Source organism: Pelmatolapia mariae, linkage group LG8 (genome assembly GCF_036321145.2).
Source record: "Pelmatolapia mariae isolate MD_Pm_ZW linkage group LG8, Pm_UMD_F_2, whole genome shotgun sequence".
NCBI classification, from domain to species: domain Eukaryota; kingdom Metazoa; phylum Chordata; class Actinopteri; order Cichliformes; family Cichlidae; genus Pelmatolapia; species Pelmatolapia mariae.
Genome location: NC_086234.1, coordinates 8,216,884 through 8,240,735, shown reverse-complemented (window position 1 = coordinate 8,240,735; position 23,852 = coordinate 8,216,884). Strand labels below are relative to the sequence as shown.

Genomic DNA, 23,852 nt, shown 5'->3' with positions numbered 1-23,852 from the left:
ACATCCTGTCTGTTACTATTGGAAAAAGGACAAACAATCCCTTTCAGTTTCCTCTTAGCGTTTCCTGCTGTCAGCTGAGGGGTCGAGGCCAACACCCTTTTCTTCACCCCTCTTGGATTTAACCTCAGCAGGGTGGACCGGGTCAGCTTCCTTCCCCATGAAGTGGCTTTTAGGAGGAAGGGCTGTGGTGGTGTTGGAGAGGGGGTTGGGTTGGAAAGGCATATTTGTGTATTCATCTTCACCCTGGAAAGAGAGGAAAGGAGCCATTGCATGCATATTCCCTCTTGCTCACTCTCTCTCTCTGAATGAAAATGCTGGGGTGGGGTTGCAAATGATTTTGCAACAAAATGCAGGGGAGGAAATGAACTGGACGGTACTTCACTACTATATCATGCGCACCTCCCTTTCCCCTCTAGTGTTTATTTTTTTGGAAGATGTTTTGTGTATTTGTGTGTGTGGTTAAAGATATCCCGAGGAAGGGTTTCTAGTTTGTGGTCATAGCTCCAGGATTTGGGGGTTATATTCCTGAAACCCTTCATAAAGTTTGTCCAACACAGAAAAGCTCAATATCCAGTAGGAAATGACCTCACTGTTGCCAGCTCCCATCCTGCATCCAGTATGGCTGATGTGTTAATTGTCACTGAGTCATGACTGCCAAATACTTCAGAAATTTCCTGTGTCGATAAAGCCGATTCAATTTTATGGTACGATATTGTACAATAAAAAGCAAGATCGTAAGATAGTTAGTCACTCTTGTACAAATATATGACAGAATAAAAGGATACAAGCTCATATGACGCCAGAGTAAGGAGTTAATTGAAAGGTCAAGAAGTGTCTACACTATATCAAATTCCTACAATGAATGCCTAAAAGGCCACTATCTCTACTTCTGTAATCTTAAATATTGATATCCTACATGAACTGGCATTTTGAAACTCCCGAGGCTTACCGATCTTTTTTCACATATTACATTTTGGAGCTTTGCTTGAGAATTTGGGCCATAATGCTAGTAGACATTTCCTGTCGGATGCAGAAAACATTCAGAATGAGTACTTCTGACTATTTAAAGGTCTGATTCATAACAACATTTACTTTACAAACCAAGCAAGCCTCATGTTGACTGGCAGTGGTTATAGCCACCAGCACAATAATGAGCCATTAAGCCAGCCATTCACAAACCTCAGTCACTATAGCCATGCATCACCAGCAGACTGTTAGTTTTCTTTTTTCTTTTTTTTTTTGCACAATTTGTCCTCGAAGCGGAGAAATGCGCAGCCACTAAGTGTGCAAGTTTTAGACACTGGAAAGTTGGTGCAGAGCATTAAATCTTTCAGACATGCCCTGTTTTTCATTAACCTGACAGCACCCTGATTACTTTTTAATAGTCTCAACACAGGATAAGTGTGTTTGTACAAAACTGCATAAACATATAGACATTTACATGATTACCACATACTGATGTCAGAAAGAAACAACAATAAAAGAAACCTTGGACTTGCGTAGCCTTTTGCTTGACATAGACACTTGGAAATGACTTACTCTCTGCATTCAGGAGCAAATGGAGTATGAGGACAGAGTATGCAGACTGGCAAGGGAGTATGAGAGGCAAGAAGAGGCCATTCAGATGGTGGAAAGACATGCAGGAAGCTCAGAATATCTCCTTTAGAGAATATTTGATGGGGGTGTGGCTTCCACCACACACCTAAGAGGCAGCTAAGAGGCAGCTCCTTCATACCATCAAGCCAGTCCTAACAACACATTACACATCAATCGATTTAAACACTCTACTGTAGGTAGGCCTACTGTCCAGTCTTGAAAACATCAGGTGGACCCTGGCTCGCCATTAATCCTGAATGTTGGAATAAAGCTCTCAATATTAATGTCAGACTAACCTCCAAGTTGCTGATGAAGACAGGAATGTTTCATATTCCATGTTGAAAGTGGTTCAAGTTTAGCATTTAAGTGAATTTAAATGTAATTTAATTGTAGCAACACTTATGGATGTCAATATTTCGCTGCTTAACTATAATATTTGACAGCATAGAGAATGTTTCAGAAGGCTGCTAAACCACAAAGAGATTCAGAGAGTGACGATCAACTTCATTCCTCGTATCCAGGAATTTTCTGTCAAGCATGCAAATGGCCAAGAAGTTTTCACAAGGACCACACACAGTGTAATACAGCACCTCTTTTTTAGGTAACGGGTTTATTTACATGGGCACTATATGTATCAACCACCTCAAAAAAAGAAAAACCAAATACATGTGCAAATAATTACTTTCATATGCTTGCAAACTATTTAAATTGTTGAGGCGTTTTGTCTGTGAAGACTATAAAGCATTTCTAGAAAAACAGGCAAACAATCCCTCCTCATAGATTGCACGAGGATTCAGCTAAGAACCTCAGTAACAGAAATTCACTTTCTCCCATGCTGTTTCCCACCTGCTTCTAAAACATCTGACATCATCCCAGAACTGTCAGATGTAAAGAGTATGTGAGTGATGCAGAAAAACAGCACGACTCTGCCCATTTTTCACCCTGTGCTTTACGCTGTGCACACAGTGAAAAACAGAGATACTAAAATAACACATGCAGAACTTACACAAACTTATAGTGATCACTAAACCCTCCTGCTCGTATAGCATTGCATATCAAAAAACATATTTACTCTTTTTTTGCGTGTTTTACATTGACTTAAAATCCAGATTAATTCATGTAGCTCATGAATTACAACTTACTAATTGTAACTCAGCAAGTAGGAATTAAAATGACATAATGAAATTCCACCTTCTGTAAAGTTCTGTTGTTCTGTAAGCTTAAAAGGTTTAAAAGATGATTAAAAAAATAGTAGTGAGTGGATGTGTAAATGTTATTTCCGGACCAACTCCAATGCAGGAATAGTCTCATTTGACTTTGTTGAAGGAGGGACTTGTCATCTCACTTCACCTTCATAAGCATGCACAATTATTTATTCAGCCTCTCTTTTGCAACACTGAAACAATGTTTACCTTTAACTAACTTTAAAAGAGTTACCAGTAGCTGTATTTATGCATCCTATCCATACAAACGGAATATTTTGGAATGATCCTTCTGTTAACTGGACTACAAAGCTTCAGTTCTTGTGTTTTCTTGGAACACACAAAGACAGAACTGTGTTTGACCTTGATTTGGCCAAGTCAGCAACTTGATTTAGCTCACTAAGAGAAAGTATGATATCAGCTTTTGCTAAACTTGCAGACTCTGATTTTGCCCCACATCCTCCACAGTGTTGTCTTGCTATTAAGGTCAATTTTCAAAACCAGTGGAGACATGAGGAATGACAAAGTTGAATATTAACTTTTTAAATTATCTCATAAAATGTCTGGCAGTTCGTATCTCGCTCGGGCCGCTTATTGAAGCAAAACAAGGATAATGTGTCCTTTACTTCCATCAATATTATCTTTAGGCTAATAGAAACTTTGATATCATTGTGGCCTATCACATCGCCCGTGTACCCCTAGACATACTGATTCAGTTGTTTTAAGTGTAGGTGTAGATATGACCCTTGACTTCAAAAACACATCTTGCGCAGCAACCGAATGATGTGTCTACATGTGAGGCATACTTACATAAACCCAGGATAGCCTTTCAGCGGCTGTAAATACACAACCATGCAAGTGTAAATCATGGTGTATCTTACTGTAGCAGTGACCCGTCTGATATCTTGTTGAACGGTTGCCTTGACACATGCACATGCAAGCACACGATAAATGCAAATACACATGGATAGACATGGCTATGGAGCTTGTGGCTGTGAAAACCACACAGTGAACTTTAGACATGTTTTGAGGGGTGTATTTATAAATGGCGAGCCCACCCAGCCTGGCATGCTTCAGATGCTTTGGGTGTTACCAGAACTGGCACCAATAAAGGACAGCAGCATTCCTGAAGCTCTCAACACTGGAGGCAAAAGGGCCAACTATAGCAATATTTGGGGTTCTTTATGGTCTAATACACAAGGTTTCACACACTAGTTGGAGGAATTTGTCATCCTATTCAAATCAACACTTTTTGTCGGAAAAGGTCACTCGGGGACATTTTAAGTGACTGGGCGTGTCTGCGGCGTTGACTGATCTGAGTGTATGTCAGGTCACAAGGGCAGGATCATCCTATTTAGCATGTCCAGAAAATAGCTGCTCTCTCTCATGCGCAGCCCTCTCTATTCTGACACAAACACACACTAAGCAGACTTGGGTGGAAGTCTCCAGACCCTAACCCCGTGCAAACTTTCCATTCTCCAATCTGTGGTTTAAAATAAAAACCATCTACTAGCTTGTTTTTGGTACGCGACACTACATCAAATAACACACAAATAAATTACAACAACTTTAAGATTTTTTTTAAGGTCAAGGTCTGTTTTAAATCAGATTATGCTACCAGATCAATCATAATAACAATATTAATATTTAAAAAAAAAAAAATCACATTTTATCTACGTCATTATGCATATATCCAAACTAAGCTATGGATCTACCTTCATATTTACGAGAGAGAGAGTTATAATATTGATCTTCTCATTAAACTCTTGGCAGGAACATGGATAAGCACAAACTCCTCATAATGTCAAAATATATTCTCCAATAATTTTGAACTAATTGTCAAAATTACGTCTCAGTGCAAAACTACTTCTTGGTGGCTCTGAAACCCCTTCTGTGTCAGTAGGGCACAGACCATTCACACCAAAACATGGCACCACATTACAGTAAGTGCTGCCATTTAACCTTAATTACTTTATCACAGACACTGAAAATGTAAATGAGTATATTAAAGTCCTTCTGAATACCCTGCAGGTGGTGTTGTAATTGGCGCTGTAAAACCTAAGGGGAAATAATTTCGCTTTATAGGCTGAGAGAAGATGCCTCAAGTCAAAAGAGTGCATCAAAGAAAAGCAAACGGTGGATCTCAGAGTAGAAATGCCCCCAGAGAGTTATGGTGGCCAACAAAAAAGGAAGAAAAAGAAAGATGGAGGTAGCAAAGACCATCACAAACCCTTCAATGTGAGACAGACTAGTGAATGTGATTCTGATTCTTTCAACGAAGGAAATCATACTTGAGAGCCTTATTTATTATTTTTGTGTCTGTACATATAAAAACCTATCCAGTTTAAATGAGGATACAAACCCTTGCATGTAGCCTAATTTTAGACGAGATTTACATGATTTACAAGTTCATTTCATTTCAATTCATATAGTGCCAACTAACAATAACAGTTGCCACTATATGGCACTTCATTTTGCAAGTTTGGTGTTTTTTTTTTCTCTACAGTAATAGAAAGCATCAACAATCAGACGACCCCTATGATCAACCATCTGGAAAGCATAAGATGGATAAAACTCCCTTTTAACAGGTAGAAGTCTCCAACAGAACCAGGATCAAGAAGTGGTTCCAATTTGCTGTGACCAGTTGGGTTCCTTCAAATGTATCATTTATCAGTCAGACAGTTAGCTACACACATTTCTACAGAACCAAAAGGAAAAAACAGAAAAACACACAAAAAATAACACAGCCAAAAAGAAAAATGCCTCTGTAAAAAGAATAGAGCCAACAGATTTTGGTTGTTAAGAAGACTTGGAGTTTTAATTGTTGTTATCAAGCCAATTAAAAGTACTTTAAGGGGCTTTGAAGCCATTTGGTTATGCTTTGACTAAAAACCTAGAGCTATATTTGTAGCTTCCTCACTTCAGGAACACAATGCTTATATTAAAAGTGAATGTGTGAGTAGTCAAGGATACGGCCCATTTTGAAATTATATTCTGTATGCAGAGTCTAGGCTCAGGAAATTAGATTTTAGGAAGCAAATACTCTTTATTCTTTTTTGTACTCTTGAACTTGTCCAGAAGAGCGTCAGCAAGTTCAGGTCACAAGTTATGCATCATAATAAGCTCATTTATAATATAGATGCAACCAGACTCTACTGCAGGAGAATGCATGAGTAGATGAGGATAGGAAGCACTAACCTGTGCAAAAACCATAATCACTAACTACAATCAGGTGAAGAATGGGTGCTACTCTCTTGTGGGTTTCTAAAAATGAAGATAAACCACTTCATTACAGTGAAGGAAGGGAGAAAATTTATATTTTACCTACTTTGAGCTTTGAAATTGTGTTAACCTTAGTGGGAAAGTTGCATTCTTTGTAGCGGTGAGCTGCTGCCCTGTCTGCTCCTCATTACTGCTTTAATGATAGGCCAGGTAACTGAAGCAGAACCAGCTTCAAAAATTCAGCTTCTGTGTTTGCTTTTCTATATTTGCCATCTTCCTTATTCCCTTCCACTCTCTCCATTTTACTGCTTTTTTATTTATCAAGTAATTTTTGCTCCATTTCCTTCCATTTACCACGCCTGTTATTAACATCTTTTGGCATAAAGCCTCAAGACAAAAATTTCAGACAGCGCCATTCTTATCGGAAACAGCTTGTTAGGTGTGAAGCCCCTTTGCTGTGTGCCACACGCCTAGTTACAGCCTGCCTACATTACGTAAAATATTTGGATGAAACTGCTGGAAACTGCGGCATCAAACAAAGCCTACACTGTTCTGCTCACACAGACACAAGGGTGGCGACAAAGAGCACCAAACATAGCGTGTGATGGGATGCAGTGTGTGGACATTCGCTTGAATCCTCTTATTTCTCCCTCCACAGTTTACTACATGCATTCTCTCAGTTAAGGAAAATGTCCTTGTTTTACCATGCCTCCTCCTCACTCTTGCACATTTCCTCTGTTTCTCCTTTCTCTACTTGCCTTATAGTGTTCTTTCAGCCTCTTATGCTGAATCATTTTCATACTGGCTTTCAAATTTTTTATATGCGCTTCTGCTAAATTCACAAGTTCATCAACCCTCTTCAAGCCAGACAGATGCCCTCCATTTAGCTTCCCTTGTCCTGCAGTTTCTCCGGAGAGCAATTTTCTAAAAAGCTCTTAAAGGTTCTTCCTGTCTGTAAAACTCACAGCAGCCACTCCCACAGGATGGATTCTGGTCTGCAGATGAAAAAGAAAAAATGTTTGTAAATATACATTACATCACAGTTGCTTCATGCTGAAATGTCATTAATTCTCACTGATATAACTTGTTAATAACCAGAGTGGGAGGGCGGTATGATCTCAGTTTGGACGGTGGGGGATTATTGACTGCGCTCATCTTTTTCTTTCATCACTGCTGGCAGGTAGTGAGAATTTTGTTTGTCACACGTAACAGGTCTTTGTTTGTCTTTGCAGACAGCAGGCATTGAGCTGCAAAAAAAACTACACCTAATAAACAGTAAAGTAGCACTTCTGTCATGCAGGCATTCACTTATGCAACAGTTCCCTGTCTGCAGACCTTCTAAGGACAAGAGGAGACAATGCAATTTATTTTCTTTGCTGGTGCTGTTATTATGATTATGTTTCTGTGCACAGATCCAGTTCTCACTAGGAGTGCTGAGCTCTAAGATTTCACAGCTGTACTGTCTGGTTGTGAGCAGTTGTAAGCTGAGGGAAACAGTATGACGGAAACACATCTGAATGCGTGCATGTCTAAATATATGCATGTGGTATATGAAAATACTCCAGTTCCCACTGGCTTAGAAATCCTGAAGATAACCAATATTACATTTACAGAAAATTCTCTGTGCACACTATATGTACCATTGAAAACAATCAGTTTACTTTATCATTATGCATGAAAACCAAAATTCATAATTGTAGATATGCATTATATAGGTTATATACTATAATCTATATAATGCATATCTGTGTAGTACCTTTATATCAGCTTCTTTCTCTCCGATCTTTTAGGAGACAAATGAAAAAGAGCTGAGTGCACAAAACATTAAAACTTTGCATATCATTTGTTTGACCCTGAATACTTTGCATGCTTCTGAAAACATGTAGGACTAGTTTTTGATGATGCTTCAGTGATTATACACCTGGTCAGCCAGACAGTTGATTGGATGGAGCTGGCAGAGATCTGACTTCTCACAAAGTAAGGGACATCACCTTATATTACTCCACCATAGTCTCCTACACAGTGAAACAATTGCAAACATCACAGTGATGAAGCTTATGCTCTTTCATATGCAGCTGTCCAGGGGACAGTACGATGAGGTTTTCCACTGCAGGATCAGTGAAATCCCATCCCTAGTGCAGCTGTGCCCTGCTGTCCTCAGTGGCCAGGATCAACAACATAGGCACGTGATGCCCATTCTGGGTAAATGACAGGAGAGAGAGAGAGGGAAGGAGGCACTAAAACACTGAAAGTCTTCCTCTGCTTCTCATGCTGGCTGGGAGCAGCATGCAGTGTGGTAAGAGGTTTTGGGTGGTCACCTCAAAGACTGAGTGAAAAAAACTGCGTTAGATAAGTGCAAGTTCACCGCAGCAGCTTGTTTTACACACAGAACCAGAGCAGGAGAGATGATGGCACTCGTACAGCGAATTAGAGGCAGATGGAACTGAAAGAGTTACAATTGATTGCTACATTTGGTAAATATGTTCAAATATATCAAATTCTTAACTGTTCAGGTCGGGCTTGGTGTAATTTTTTTGGTGCACTATTGAATAAAATTGGTGATCTAAAGTCCGAAAGGTTAAAAAAAGAGTAAGTATAGTTGACAGAACAATCCACAAAAAGAAGAGTTAAAAACAAAAAGCTTAGTAAGAAATCATATCAGTTAGGGGTTGTTATCTGAAAAAATGACTCACTGCCTCTGTCACTCATGTTTTCTTGGACTGTATTGCTACAAAATCAGTAACATGACTTTGGTTTCATGCCTGCTTTACCCCTTGACACTTACCACATAGTTCAAAAGGTCTAGGCCTTTCTTTTGACCTTACTTTTGCTGACTTTGGCTCCTCCTACTGAGGTAATTGTGCATTCCCAGCTGCTGCATGCGATCCTCTCTACACACAAGATGTGGGCATATAGTTGCCACAGATCCACGAGAGCCAGCAGAGGGCTAACTCACAGCTCTGGGTACTCCTCACGTGGCACATACACCTGACATGGCATCATGTGATGTACACATACTAAAGGAACATCATAATCAAAGTAAGAATGGACTCTAATGGTAGGGGCTAAATATGAGACTCAGGGATTTGACAGAGGCTGAAGAAGTGTCCACTTGGAAATCCACTGAGACATTTTTACAGTTCAGCTCTGTGTGCGCTGCCAAAATTGAGAACCATATGGCCATAATTTTCACATGCCTACGCCACTTATAATATCTTGACACCTCTACTGAATGACTGTCATACCAGTGACCCACAGTTTGTCTCTGATAAACACAACCTACAGCGCATCCCAGGGCCCCGAAAAAGGTGGGAAAGGCAAAATCTTGTCTAGCAAAATGAAAAGTTCCCACTGCCTCCATTTATGAGACTGTTACGCTGCCAGGAAAGATAAATGAAATTCTCTCAAGTTTGCTGAACATGTTAACAATAGCGGCATTCTACTTCAGTCCAAATTTGGGAAAGAGAGAACAATTTGAAAGCTTGTGAGGAGCTGTCAACCAGATGCCTTCGGCATTTTAGACGGAGGGGGAGGGCGCAGAGGTTGGAAAATGCCTCTGAACAAAAAAGCCATGGTTTTAAATGCCTTTCTCCGCCTTGTACTGGTAAATCTGAATCTTCCTTGGCCTTTTGTTTGGCCAGTGTAAGCTGTTAGAAAAGAATTCAGACAGGGTGTGTGCATAAATGAGAGCGTGATTTAAAAAAAACAGTAATCTATGGTCAAGCGTGTGGTGCTGGCATGGTTGCATGGTGCTTGAATTGATACTGGCACTATATTGTGCTCAAGTGAGTAGAACTGACTAAAAAGACCACTTGTCAGGTAAACAACAGAACAGCTGATTACAATATGAACCATGCTTCTGCTCTAATTCTGATTAGACAATCTAAATGCTACCAAAGATGCGTTACAGTACTGTGTGCACCTCAGATGGCCTAACATGAAAACATGCCTTTGAAATCAATCTGATATCTTGCTGGATGCACTTTGACCTTTGGCAGCACTCAAAGACAATGTAAGACAAGGGGGAGTCAGGGTATTGTACGTGCTGGATGTGTGTGTTTTACATACCTCATATCTCTACTGTTTACGGTACACATACTTGCAAGATTAAAACTGAGTCACTGGAGCATCTTTTTATTAGGTAATGAAAAGGCTGCAGTTTAGAGAGGATGTTTAAAGGAATGAATAAGCTTAGGGGAGTGTTTTAAAAACCATGTGAAAAACCAAGGAATTCCAAAGTTTGTTTCAGTAAAGCTATAAACTGTTTCACCTGTTTCAGCTCTCATACTTTGCTTGCGTTTTTAAATTCTGAACTTTATGAAACTTTTAAATGAAGAAAAGAGCAAAAGCTTAAGGAGGACATCTATGGCCAAGACGAATATGGGGTCAGTCTGCCTTCAGTTTCACTTGTACAGGTATCTCCTCTTGGAGACAACGGTGTCTGTAAGGCAGCAGATTGTACAACAGAAATGACACAGTCACAGAGTCCATCTGGACTCTGGATCCAGTTGCTCTTCCAACCCTTGTTCTCATGCTGCCAAGGCACAGTGCACAAGTCTCCCATAAACAATGACAGACACCTCTTTGTGCGAGACGACAGATTTTGAGTGGTTATAAAAAAGGATAGCTCGAGAACTGCGATAAATGGAACATTTATTATGAGGGATGAATGGAAAAAGGGAGGCAGTGTAACATGGCAGAGGAAAATAATCTAAATGCAACTGGAATTATACTTCCTAAATTCCCTTTTTCCTTTCCTAGCTTTTGGTATTGAATACAGTTTACACATCAGTTAGCCACATGCCTTATTTCACACCTAAGCCCCTAAATGGCACCAGCCCGTGAAATGCAGGGTTCTTTGTTCATGATTAAGGCTCTACATATTGCTATGACCATTACGTGCATGATAATGAGTCACTGTGTAACCATCTCAAGTTTCTATCATTCATTTTTTCTTCCTGTCTTGCCAAGCTGCAGTTTCCCTAATTTGGGGTAGAGGGCTGAGTGTGAGATTAAAACACACACGCCCAGTCTGAATAATTCAACTCCTGAGTCAGCATGGAAACATTAGACTTCATTCCTCTTCTTAACCATTTAACCAAAAAAACAACTAGAATTACAACCACCAGTCTAACTGTAACCTTATAGAACAGTGGTGACCAATTCACAGAGTGCTGAACTGCATAAAAAACATATCACCAGTAAAGGTGCATTGCTGTCCTGCAGTTAATGAAAAGTCAAGGAGCTTCACATAAGAAAATCTTAAAGACTGGCTTTGTGTTTTAAAAAGTACACATAAACATTGCAAAGACTTCAGCATCTACAGCATTAGCACTAAGCTAAAAATACTTCCTCTACATAAATGGCACAGATCTTAATGTTTTGATGTGACAGACATAGAGGCTGCTTAGTGTTTCCTCTCCAGGCCTCCCCTCGTCTGTCCTGCCCTGCCCTGGCCTGCCCTCTCCTCCGCTCTGCTGAATGCCACACAGTGGCTCCAGTGGAATGTGATGACCACAGATTGAACAAAGCCCTCCATTCATGGCCCCTCGTCCCACTCTGGAAGTTTGCAACTGGGAGCCTTGATCACAGAGTGGGGGATGGCTAGAGTCCATCCACCCCTTGCCCATCCTGTCAGACACACATTGCCCTTCCCTGTACCACCACATGATAGCCAGCCACCACGCAAACCAAATCCATCCATTGCATTTAATTTTCTTTATTTGCAACATTAATTAAAGTAGATAGATATCACTCACAATGAAAACGCTCAAATGCATACTAGGGTAGATGTAACCCTCTTAACTTCATCTTTTAAACAGTTAAAAACAAAAGAAGCTTGCAACGTTTCTGCTACAAGTGTTTTATGTGATGTCCTTTTATGAAAATGAATAATTATCTGTGCACTTTGGAAAGAAAGCAGATAGCAACAAGTGCAATTCATTTTGTGCCAACCACTAACAGCTATAATGCCTAATGATGATGGATCAGTATTTCCCATCTTAGAATGGGTTGGGTATAAAATAATGTCAACTTTAATGCTTTTTTCGTAGTTACCCAGGACACAAAAATATCTGTTGCCTGGATGTCTGTGCATCTCTGCTTCCTCTGTCTGAGTATCTAATACAATATCCATTTGCCTGCTTTATGGCGAGGACATAGAATGCTCTTTGCCTCAGACACTTGCAGACATTAGACTGCAGATACAGTAGAAAGTTGCCATGCAACTCCACACAAACATGCACATGGCAAAGAAGCATCTTAATAGGTTTGCATTGCTATGCAACATTTAGCGTACTGAATAAGCTTCACAGATATAGTACAAAATGTACCATAGTATACACATAAGGCATAAATGACACCCTGTCTATATAATATAGAGCACCGTTATTTAGTGTAAAGAATAAAAAAACAACAACAATTCACAAGCTTCAGTAACAACCTTCTATAATACTGTAATAAGATCACATTCATATTTTATAAATACATAATACACAAACAAACACACACACTGCAAAATTATATCACCAGCTTTGTACTTTGACAAGATAAAAAAACATGAAACATGCAAAAACTTCAAAACATAATAAGTGGAATAAAAAAAAAAAAAAAACTTAATACACTTACATCTAAACATACATCTAAATAGTACTGACCACTTGGTAGCATCACAAAGAAAAGGGACTATCAAATCTACTAAAAGCCAACTTGAACTCAGTTTTAAGAATACCTAGAAATTTTGTTAATATCACTGAAGATATTGGAGAAAGGGTGTATTTTCAGGTTTTCAGATTTCAACCATAATTTTTTTAATTTATTTTGGTTATATTTGTATAGAATAGTCACAGTAATGATTATCTTGGGGTGCTGAGTTGAAAGAATAGCATAGAAATGAAATGAAATTGCAATCAGAGGCTGGATTTCATCTATAGAATTACATTTTTGTTGCATTTTTGACCCACCACTACAAGGAACTGCTTTGACCCCTCAGGTTATAAGAGCCTAAATAATCAAGTTCACTCAACATCATGATACCACTGTTACCAAAGAAGACAAACGGGAGGACTCACAATATAGAAGCACAAGGATGAATGTGTATTATGGCTATTAGAAGAAATCATTAGAACACACAGAAGCACTTCCTTAGGTGACTACTGACAATCTGTGATAAGCTCAGGAGGCTCCTGTGATTTTCCCACCTGGATGCTGCATTACCACAGTGGGGGATCTCTAATATCGTCATTAGATTTAATGGTTCATTACTTCTTCTGTATTGTTCTCCAGGTGTGGCCACCCTCCTCGTAGAAGGATCCATCTAGAATTCATGAGAGGAAACTGATGCCAGTATAATGGCCTGCATAGTCGGGCATAAAGACAGCTACAAGTCTAGTTTATCTGTTTGACCCAGCAGTCAGGAGTGTAAGCAAAGCACAGGAAAGCACCTCGTATCAATCTTGCCAATAGAGGAAGCTGTGGTACAACCAGAGGCTTGGACAATTGCCAGGTTGACATCAAAATAGGTGGGGTTTGAAGAAGTGAAAGCACTGTGGGCCATGGGAGGGAACAGACAAGGACCTTTTTTTTTTTTACTAACTAGGAATGTTTAGAAAACACATCTGACCTCCTCCCTTTGTCTATTCTTACCCAATCAAGAAAAGGTCAGTGGTAGAAAGGAAAGGACGCGACCTTAGGGGATTGTGTGTGGTGAAATGGGTGTGTTGCTACATATAGTAAGAAAATAAGAGAACTATCACCAAGTTTGTTTGTTTGATATTCTCTGTGAAAAGTTAAAAAAGTGCCTCAATTATCCGCTCTGGTTGTGAACAGATTATAACAATACCACAGCATCCTAACTTTGCAGGATATAGTTACAAAATGTATCAGATGTGGAGTTGGAAATGAAATTATGCATGCAGGCCAAATAGTGACAGTTTACATATTTTATGACTCACAAAGGCTTCTACAAAAGGTGTCAAATAAGCAACCATAGCACCGACATATGTTAGCCCCACATCATGGAATTGCTGGGTCTTCTTTAACACCACATAGCTGGATATGCAACTTGTTAGTGCAGCATCTGATAAAAGCTCAGGCCTTAGGTATCTACATACCAGCAGAAAATCCCTCAAATACTCCTGAATGCAGCACAATACAAAAGAAGGAAGGACTGAGATTGATGCTTGTGACTTAATTTTTCATAAAGTTTTAATTATTATTTTTTTAATTAGGGTTGCAAAGTAGCTGTCTCTGATAACATAGCTAATTTGGTAGATTAACTATGTGTGAAGTTGGTCTGTGTTGTTGTTTATTTGGCAGGCTGTGCGATTTTTTAGATTGAATGTGAGAAGTTGTGGTTGTCCACACTCAAGCAGAAGGATCAAGTTCTTATTTTGTATCTCCAGCTATTTTGGCAGTCGGGTGTTTGAAGGAGGACACTGGTATCTGCACAGCTTATTAAAACCAATCTTTGAATTTGGAGCACCGGAGCACTGTATGTCTTCCAGTATTAATGATGCAAAAGAAATAATATCAAAGTACATGTTTACATATGTGAAGCAGTGAATGCTGACTGCAGGTTCAGTGTATTTTTCTACCTGTTCAGTCCAATTTGACAATTCACTGCCACTTTCATTGCAGCCAAAATGAGAAAAATTCAAGGATTGGACACCTCTGCCAAACCACAGGACATAAATTACAAAAATTATGACACTATAATTTCCCTGCTTGTCATTTTTTTCCCACAGCAATATAGCTTGACTGCTAAGTGGCTATTACTGTATACCACATAAGAAAAGGAAACAATTTCTTAAAACTTCATACTATGACTCAATTTAGAAGCTCTGTTTTATTATTGGTTTTATTCCGCTGAAGATTACAGCCTTCAGTTCTGTATCACTGTACTCTAAGTGGAGTAGACAGCACACTTGCTCCCTCAGACATTTCTACTGTGCAGTAATTAACAACATACTCTCATGGGCCACATGGCAGGAGTATATATAGGCCCCTCTTACATTTCCTTCATGTTCAGAGGCCAGTGGGGAGCTTCACTAGGAATCACTTTTCCAGGGGACACTTGCAGTTCTATCCAGGGGAGGAATTTCAAACGCAGGCGCGCTTTTCATGCTTTTCTGGGGCGTATTTATAGTGGATGAGGTCAGGGCAGGAGAAGCGTGTGGGATGGCCTTCTTCAACCTAGCCATGTTAAGTGATGCTGCAGGCTGCAGGGGTGGAGCAATGACGCGCCATTCCATTCTAAATCTAAACCTGTATGTTTATGACAATAGTAGCTGAGCACGGGCTGCAAAACTGTGCACGTGGTGGCCACCAAGACCTTTCCAGCTATAAAGTGGACAGGTCTTGGAGGAGGTTCCAGGGCAGGACACATAAACCTTCCAGCCAATCACAAATTCTTCATTAATGAGCTTGAGATTTCATTATGTGATCTCTAAAGTGGGGTTTGATGGATTTGTTTGTTTTTTTACTTAAAGAAAAACCTGTCAAAAAAAAATTTGTTCCCAAAAAACAAATATTCATTAAGCTTGTCAGTACAGTACACTTTAAATACCTGAGTACATAGATCAAATTCAGATTGGACCCTACTTGGGGAATTACACTAATTTACTTCCAGATTGTAAGGGTACTAACTTCTTTCATGTAATGAGGATAAGCTAACTAAATGATTGCTGCTACAACAGTATTTAACACAGCATTCATACATAAAGGGACAACAATATAGATGTTATTCTCTACAAACATGGAGTTAGAAAACATTCTGTGCTTGAGTCCTACATTATGAATGTATAAGTGTAATGTCAGTAAGATGGAAAGCTGATCTCACTGAAAGTTGCTGGTATTAAGTATTATCATACAGCCAGGGAGGATGAGAAAGCTCTCTTTACCTGCCATAATCTTTGCCAAGTAAAGTTTTAAAATTATTACAACATTAAATAATTAGCAGTAGATTAAATAACATATGGTGGTTGGAAAGACCCCAAAATAATCTCATTCAAAGATTTTGTTCAGATCACACTTCTATGGTTAAGACAGAGCTAAATAAATCCTGGTTACACCTTTCCTTGTCCCTGTGGAAACCAGGCTATCATCTGTCCAGCCCTACCCCCTCAGAACAGATTAGTGTAAACGATCCTCATTTCCAATGGTAGGTAACACAACACAGATTATTATTCTGTGCTACAGGGGTTTGTGTGGACTCTTCCTGCGGCATGAATCATTAAACAAGTAACTGTAATCAATACAGACAGCTTGGTTCTCAGGGTGACGGTGAGCTAATGCGTGCATGCATGGAGACCAACTGAAGTTGACTGCTTTAAAAACAAAACTCCGATTGCTTCCCTTCTATCGAGGATTTTGAAGACAAATGGCTTGATTAAGCTACAGAAAGTAATCGATCATCCGTAAATAAATTCTTTAAAAACTGATTGGGTTGTATTTTGAATGTTTATCTTGTTTAATGAAGAAAGAAGAGAATAGGCAGAATGTGGAGAGCTGTAAGTTATCAGTGAATAAAAAAAATCACAGTTCATGGTGCTGAGGGTTTATAATACAGGCATTTATTTGCTGTGTTGTTTTCACTGCATTTTACTTTTCCACTTTAACTGTGTTCCTGATAACTGTGCCTGTATTGGTTGAAAAGTGGACTGGAACTTTGTAAAGTCACAGGAGGTCAGTAGGATTTTATAAAGAAATCTAATAAGAAGAAACATTACAAACACCAAAGTTATATCTGTCCTGTGGACACATTTTGTAATACTGGTGCATTTACTAGTCCAAAGAAAAGCACCTGGTCATTAATCTGAAAATCCTTGGCACAGTGTTGCAGTAACCCATGGCAACTGCTTCTGTGTCAACAGAAATCTTGAACAAGGCCAGCTGCTGCTGTCCAGGACTGTGCAACACCATTGGCTGGCTGAATGAATGACTTGCTAACTTTTCTATTATGCATGCCAGTTTACCTTTAATGCGTTCTTGAGCTCATTCTCAGGTAAACAGAGCTGAGAGGCAGCTTGTCACAAGACACTGTCGAGCAACTGACAAGCGTTCATCTTGGTAAGGCAGTTCTTTGTCTACTTTGACGCTTCACCTTAGTTCTGATTTTATTTTCCACCTTCTTACTCCAACGAGCCATCTAAACACATTTTCTTTGTATACTTAACCAACCTACAGAGTTTGTAAACTGCTTTAAATGTCTGGTCCAGGTAGCTAATATGAATATGTAAAAATTCAAATCAGTTTGAGAACTTTTTTCTTTACTTCGACTCAGGACCAGTAGTACCACTTTGAACCCTTGCAGGCTTTGAAAAATGGAGTTGATTGGATCCACTCTGACAGCAACATACGCTCGGCCAAAAAGCAGCCACTTTCTCCCTGCCATCTCCACTATGGCATCCAGCTATCGAAACCCCCAGGCAGCCCTGGCCATGAATCCCAGTGCCAGTCTGTGGAGGACAAACAGCTATTACAAGAGCAACAGCACTATCCCATCCCCTTCCATACAACGAGAGAATTTAGATCTGGTTCGTGCCAAGACGGTGTTGTACCCATCCAACAGGAGCGCGCTGACCACCCGCTACACTCCAGATGACTGGTACAAGTCCAACCACAACAACTACAGGGAATCCGAGTCTTCCCGGAAAAGCGCAGAGAGACTAAGAAGAGACACCATCAGGCTGATGCAGGATAAAGAGCAACTTACCAGACGAACCCAGGAGAATACCAGCAAGAACATAGGAGAAAGGCTCAATGACATTGTCTTTTGGAAGTCTGAGCTGAGCCATGAGATTGACAACATGGTGACAGAGATAGCAGCTCTTAATGAGGTCAAAAGGAGGCTAGAGAGAGCCTTGGCAGAGACTGAGGGGCCCCTTCAGGTGAGGCTGGAAGGAATATGTTTCAGTGAGCGCGTGTGTTACTTTGAATTTTTTTTTCACTGGTGCACACTAATTTTGAGTGATATTATTTGAACATTTAGCTTGATATTTTTTATTGTTTGAGAGAAAACATGACATAACACTGGTCAGACTATGACTGAGTGCACGCATATTATCAATCATCCATATTATGCCAGTTTTAAAGCAGTCCTCTGTTTGGTTGTAGAGACAGTTTTTGCATGATCCTTTGCAACACTTCAAAATGACGGTGCTTTCACTGGGTCAGTCCCATAAATAGGTCATCCTAGTGCCCTGTTCGAATGACCATAGTCCCCCTGAGAGAGTTAACTTGATCTGGCTTTATATCTGATGACAGGGACACCTTTCTAGACCAATATCATGTGGCATGAGACTTTCTTAGAGACTTCTCCAGGTGACTGAAATTGGAGTATGATCCAATTTTTACTCAATATATGTACACCTTAATATTGATATAAATTGGGTTTTTCTTTACAATCATATTATATCCCCATCTTTCGGAGTGTCACAATCAATGTTAAATAAAGAAAATGTTCCTTATGGATTTACCATTGCAGCTTGCTTTAGTCAAAATAAATTTTTGCTAACAGGTGTCTCAAGAGTGTCTGTACCACAGAGAGAAGCGGATGTCCATTGACCTGGTACACGATGACGTAGAGAAAGACCTCATAAAGGTAAAATAAAAGATCAGTATGGTTATACAGTGTGGGACTCATGAGACAAATATGACTGCAGAAATAAGAAAGTTGTTATATCCTTTCTACCTGTGCTAAAAAAGGAGGTAGAAGCTATAAAGTCATGTCAGGAAAGGATGAGGCGACATCTGGACAGAGCCATTGCTCAGCTGGCGTAAGTCTGACAATCTGACTAAGACTGTGCGGTTTGACATGTGCTCAATTTATAAAAGTTTTCATTTCTGTTTTACGTTATGTGATTCATTAGGTCAAACAGAGCAGCTCAACATGAGTTGGAAAGAGATCTGAGTGACAAACTGACAGCTCAGAGGATAGATCAAAGGTGTCACCATTTAAGGAACACATCAGATGGTATTGGCTATTACAGAGGAATTGACAGACTAGACCCTTCGTGAGTATAATTATATATTTGAATATCTGAACGATTCAATTATATTCAATTAAATACTTGATATTGCTGTCCAGAATTTGTTTACGCTAGCATGAAATGATAAATTGTTGTGTCCAGATAAATATATAAAAATGTTAAGCAGTCTTGAAGCATTACTGTATATTGGTGATTTGTTGCAAGTGAGATGTAAATATTTTATGAGACGATTAAAAGTTAATACTAATGCCAGGAACATAGTGAAGCTGCACTTACGCACACCAGGGCTACGATATACACTCACTGGTTACTGGCCATGGTGCACCTTGATTTTGCCTTCCAAACTACCTTAATTTTTAGTGGTATTGATTCAACATGGTGCTTCCAACACACTGAGATCATATTGGATTGACATCTGGTGAGTCTGGTTCAAGAAACTAGGCTCAGGTGATCTGAGTTTTGTGACATGTGTTATACTGCTGGCAGCAGCCATCAGAAGACTGACACTCTGTGGACACGGCCAGCAACAGTGCTCAGGTAGGTGGTGGTGTTTAACTCAGTTGGTATTAAAGGGTCTCAAAGTGTGGCAAGAAACCAAAACACCATCACCATCAAGCCTGAACTGTTGATATAAAGTAGAAAGGATAAATGCTTTCATATTTTTATTTATATTTTTTTATATGTTTCAAATTCTCACCGTACCATCTTGCAGGAGAAACCAACCAGGCACCAGTTTTCCAATCTTCTATTGCCCAATTTCAGTGAGACTCTTAGCTAACAGGATGGCACCCGGTGTGGTCTTCTGCTGCTGTGGCCCATCTGCATCAAGGTTCCACATGTCAAGTATTCAGAGATGCTCTTCTGCACACTGTAGTTATAATGAATTATTATTTGAATTAACTTCCTATCAGCTTGATGCAGTCTGGCCATTCTTCGTGGACCATTGACACTAACAAGGCATTTTCATCTACAAAACTGCCGCTCGCTGAATATTTTCTCTTTCTCATGTAATTCTCTGGAATTTCTAGAGTTGGTTGTGCGGGAACAGCCAAGTAGATTAGCCCATCTGGTGCCAACAACCACGCCATGTTCAAAATCACTTAAATCACCTTTGTTTTCCATTTTGATGCTCAGTTTAAACTTTAGCAGATCATCTTGAAAATGTCTACATGCCTAAATGTACTGAGTTCCCACCATGTGACTGGCCTAGTAAAGTGGCCAGTGAGTGTAAATGATGACCATAAGTGTCAGCTTTACCATGTTCACCATCTCCCATTTGAATACTAGCAATTGCTAAAACGAAAAAACAAAACAAACTTTATACAATTTACCATGATTGTGATTCCCAATTAACATTTAAGTAACCACAACTATTGCAACCTAACAGGGACATGAATGCATGTACCTAAGATTTCAGGGTAAATCTAATGTCTAACTGTGCAGTTATACTACAAAAAACCCAAACAATCATATTGTGTTCTTTATACTAGCTCACTTCATTTTTGTACCAGTTTTGACGCATTTTAAGCATTTAGGTTGAAAAGGTTTTCACTAAGAATGGTACCTGGGCAGTTTACTAATCATAGTAATTCTTTGTAATAGACTTACTATATAATCTGGTTTATTATGATGGACACTTGAAGGTTTTCGTTTGCTAACAAGCCCCTGCCTCTCAAAAGTTTAAGAACAATGACAATGAAATTTGGCTAAAATAGCTAAAAAGTTTTGTGATATCTGAAAAACTCTTTTCCAAATGTTCAAAACCAGTGGGAGTGTTGGAACATGCTGTAAATGCATCTAACTGTTTCTCTGTCAGAATCTCTCTGCCTGACTCGTGGTCCAAGTTTACAGATGACAACATCCTGCATTCCCAAAGCGAGCGAGCTGCCTCCCACAAGCTCAGGGATGAGATAGAAATCCTGCTGAACACCACTTCCAATGAAATGTGGAACCAGTTCAACAATGTCAACGTAGCCTTCACCAACCGCATATCAGAAACCGCTGATGCCAAGAACAGCTTGCAAACACACCTGGCTAAGGTCATCACCTTTTCTGCATGGTTTATTTCATAAAAGACAATAATATCTTGATAAGGTTATGTAATGGGGACATTTTTTTATCATTGTATTTTAATCGTAGTGTAATGAATTACAGCCTGTTCCTAATTGTATTCTTATGTTGGACTTCGTTTTTGATTATTTCACAATGTGAAATAAAACGTGAAATAGATTATTAAGAAAAGTGGTTTCAGAGGCAATCACATGGTTTTATTTTAGGAAAAAAAGAAAAAAAATCCATTCCTCTTTTCTTATTGAGTATTTAACTACATTTGCCACTTATTAGGAAGAGATCATGTGTCTGTACAATCCTTTTCCCCCCTTCTTTTTAAAACTCTCTATCTCCATCAGCTGTGCAGATTTGCCCTCTATGGTGGATTATATGGATTATACTTGCAAAGCATCCCTGTCAAAGGAGAGGAGAGGAGCTGTAGTAGTTTGTTCATTGCTTGTGTCACATTCTGCACTCTATCCCATTGATTTCAGGTTTGCGTCAAGAGCTGCTGGATAGTTCGAACACTGACAGAAGTGATATGAAGCACAAGGTCTTCAATAAACCTCACTCACTGTCAGCTGTAAGAAGTAGCCATTGGCTGAAATGAAATTATTTCAGATGGGGTTAGACAGAGCAGGCCACTGTGCATGTGTGTGCCTGTGTTCAGCTGACTCAAAGTCTGCAGCTTTGTACATGATCCTTTTTATTGAGATTCTCACATTTTCCCCTCTTTTGGCTTTGGGTCAGCCTTTCCCTTAATTACCATGCCTAACTCAGCTATGCTTATATGACTGGAACTCTCAGCGGCTGTATCACAATTTGTTGTCTTTTGTCTTTTCATGCAGACTCTACAAGAGATCTTTCAGACTGAGATGCTAATCGAGTCAATAAAGAAGGCTCTCAGAGATAAAGAGTCCCCATTAAAAGTGGCCCAAACGAGGCTGGAGGAGAGGACCCGCAGACCCAACGTAGAGCTCTGCAGGGACAATCCACACCACAGGTAGCTTGTTCCACATTTCCAAATCAGATGTGATTTCAGATGTTAATAGATTGTTCCTCCAGATAAAAAGGTTTTGAGTTTCAGTTACTTGCACTAAGGGTGAATAGAGAAAGAAAATCACCAAACCTTCCAGATTTGTGCTACAATCAGCAGACACCAGCTGGTCATGGAGAAGGACAAAAAGCTGTCTAGTTTTAGGAGTCGGGAATGGTAAATGGACGGGTTCCTATTTGGTGTTTTTCTACTCTGAGTACTCAGAACGCTTTATACAGGTCGCCGCATTCACCCATTCACTCCAATTTATACAAGCACTTTTTTCTATGTAAGTACTGTCTGTCTAAGAATCACACACATTCATACTCCAATGAACGTAGGTGACCTACCCTACCTCCAGAGCCAGAACCACACCTAAGAAAGAAAACTGCTTTCTGGTGGTTGATATGGCTAGTAATTATGTGGTAATGCATCTCAGGCTATTTTGCAATGTAGTGAGTGCGTTTTGTGTGTTACAAATTACTTCAAGGAGTGAAGTAAAATTATACAAATACACTATTTCTCAATCAAGAATCAAATCATTGACAAAGAATGCACTGATTTCCCTGATTTTAACAGGCTGCCATTTGTACTTTTAACTTAATTTTTAATGTCACTTTTAGTTAATCAACCTCATTGAGTGACAAAGTGTAATGGACCAGTGAATTACTGCCAATTTTTTTTAACTTTGTCATTTGATACGTTTTTGAGGGGTTTGGCCTCTCTGTGGTTAAAGTTTTTCTTAAATGAACAATAATATAAATTATTACCTTTAATTGCAAATCTCACAATGTCATACTTAACTTCTTTCCCTATGCTGCAGATTTGACAGTAAGCAGTCTTTCTCTCTCTAATTATTCAGACTTGTGAGTGAGGTGAGAGAGATCGAGGACACTATTCGGAAACTTCAAGAGAGGCTGATGGAGGCCGAGAACACTCTGCAGACTTTGGTGAAGACCAAAGTATCCCTGGAACATGACCTATCTGTCAAGGCCAATTCGCTTTTCCTGGACCAGGAGAAGTGCATGAGCATGCGCAAGAGCTTTCCTAGCATGCCCCGTCTGGTGGGCTACACCTAAAACTAAGTCTTAAAAAGAGGACCATTGGAAGACCAATGGAGTTATTGTTTCTGTAGGTTTGGAGTGGTTTAAATGAAGGTGTGGGTGACCTAAATGTAAACACAATGACTTTAAAAGCAGATATGCAGCAGTTTATAAAAAGAAATAAGAAAAAGAATCATATTCAATGGCAAAAACTTGATATCTACAGTTAAATACAATTACACGTATGTTATGCTACTAATGTACTAAATGGTAGAAACTTGTGTTCACACTTGCAACCTATATATTAAAACCTTTAACAGAACAATTTACTGTTTCACACCTACATTGAGATTCTTTATGTTGTATATTAACTGGTCATCTTAAAGGAGCCCTGTTTTAACTATGAATAGATTATGCTGATTTTGTTTGTGACTGTGATAGCACCTGAGAAAAAGAAAAGGTACTTATACACTACCAATTGGAGCAAAGTATCTTTATGTTTCTAAACACTATGTTAGCGACAAGCCTTGAGCCAGTGAAGCACAAACAAGGGCATTAGTAGCACGTGACGACAAACCCCAGACAAAAAGCAGAGAGTTACTTGCACAACACAGTGAGTGACCTAACTGTTATCTTGGACGTGGCATGTACGAAACACTTACTTAAGTAAGTCTGGCACTGAGACTGTAAACATACACCTGTAGTTCGGTTAGCT

General features: G+C 39.4%; 1 protein-coding gene across 1 annotated transcript; it reads left to right on the top strand.

Annotated features, from left to right (window-relative positions):
- The first annotated feature begins 17,341 nt into the window (after positions 1-17,341).
- tekt3 (tektin 3) lies at positions 17,342-23,222 on the top strand. The gene is made up of 7 exons (XM_063482240.1): positions 17,342-17,908; positions 18,538-18,621; positions 18,726-18,796; positions 18,890-19,033; positions 20,826-21,048; positions 21,907-22,061; positions 22,957-23,222. Exons 1-7 carry the CDS (start codon positions 17,342-17,344, stop codon positions 23,171-23,173), a joined length of 1,461 nt encoding a protein of 486 aa, XP_063338310.1. The 3' UTR covers positions 23,174-23,222.
- Positions 23,223-23,852: the final 630 nt, after the last annotated feature.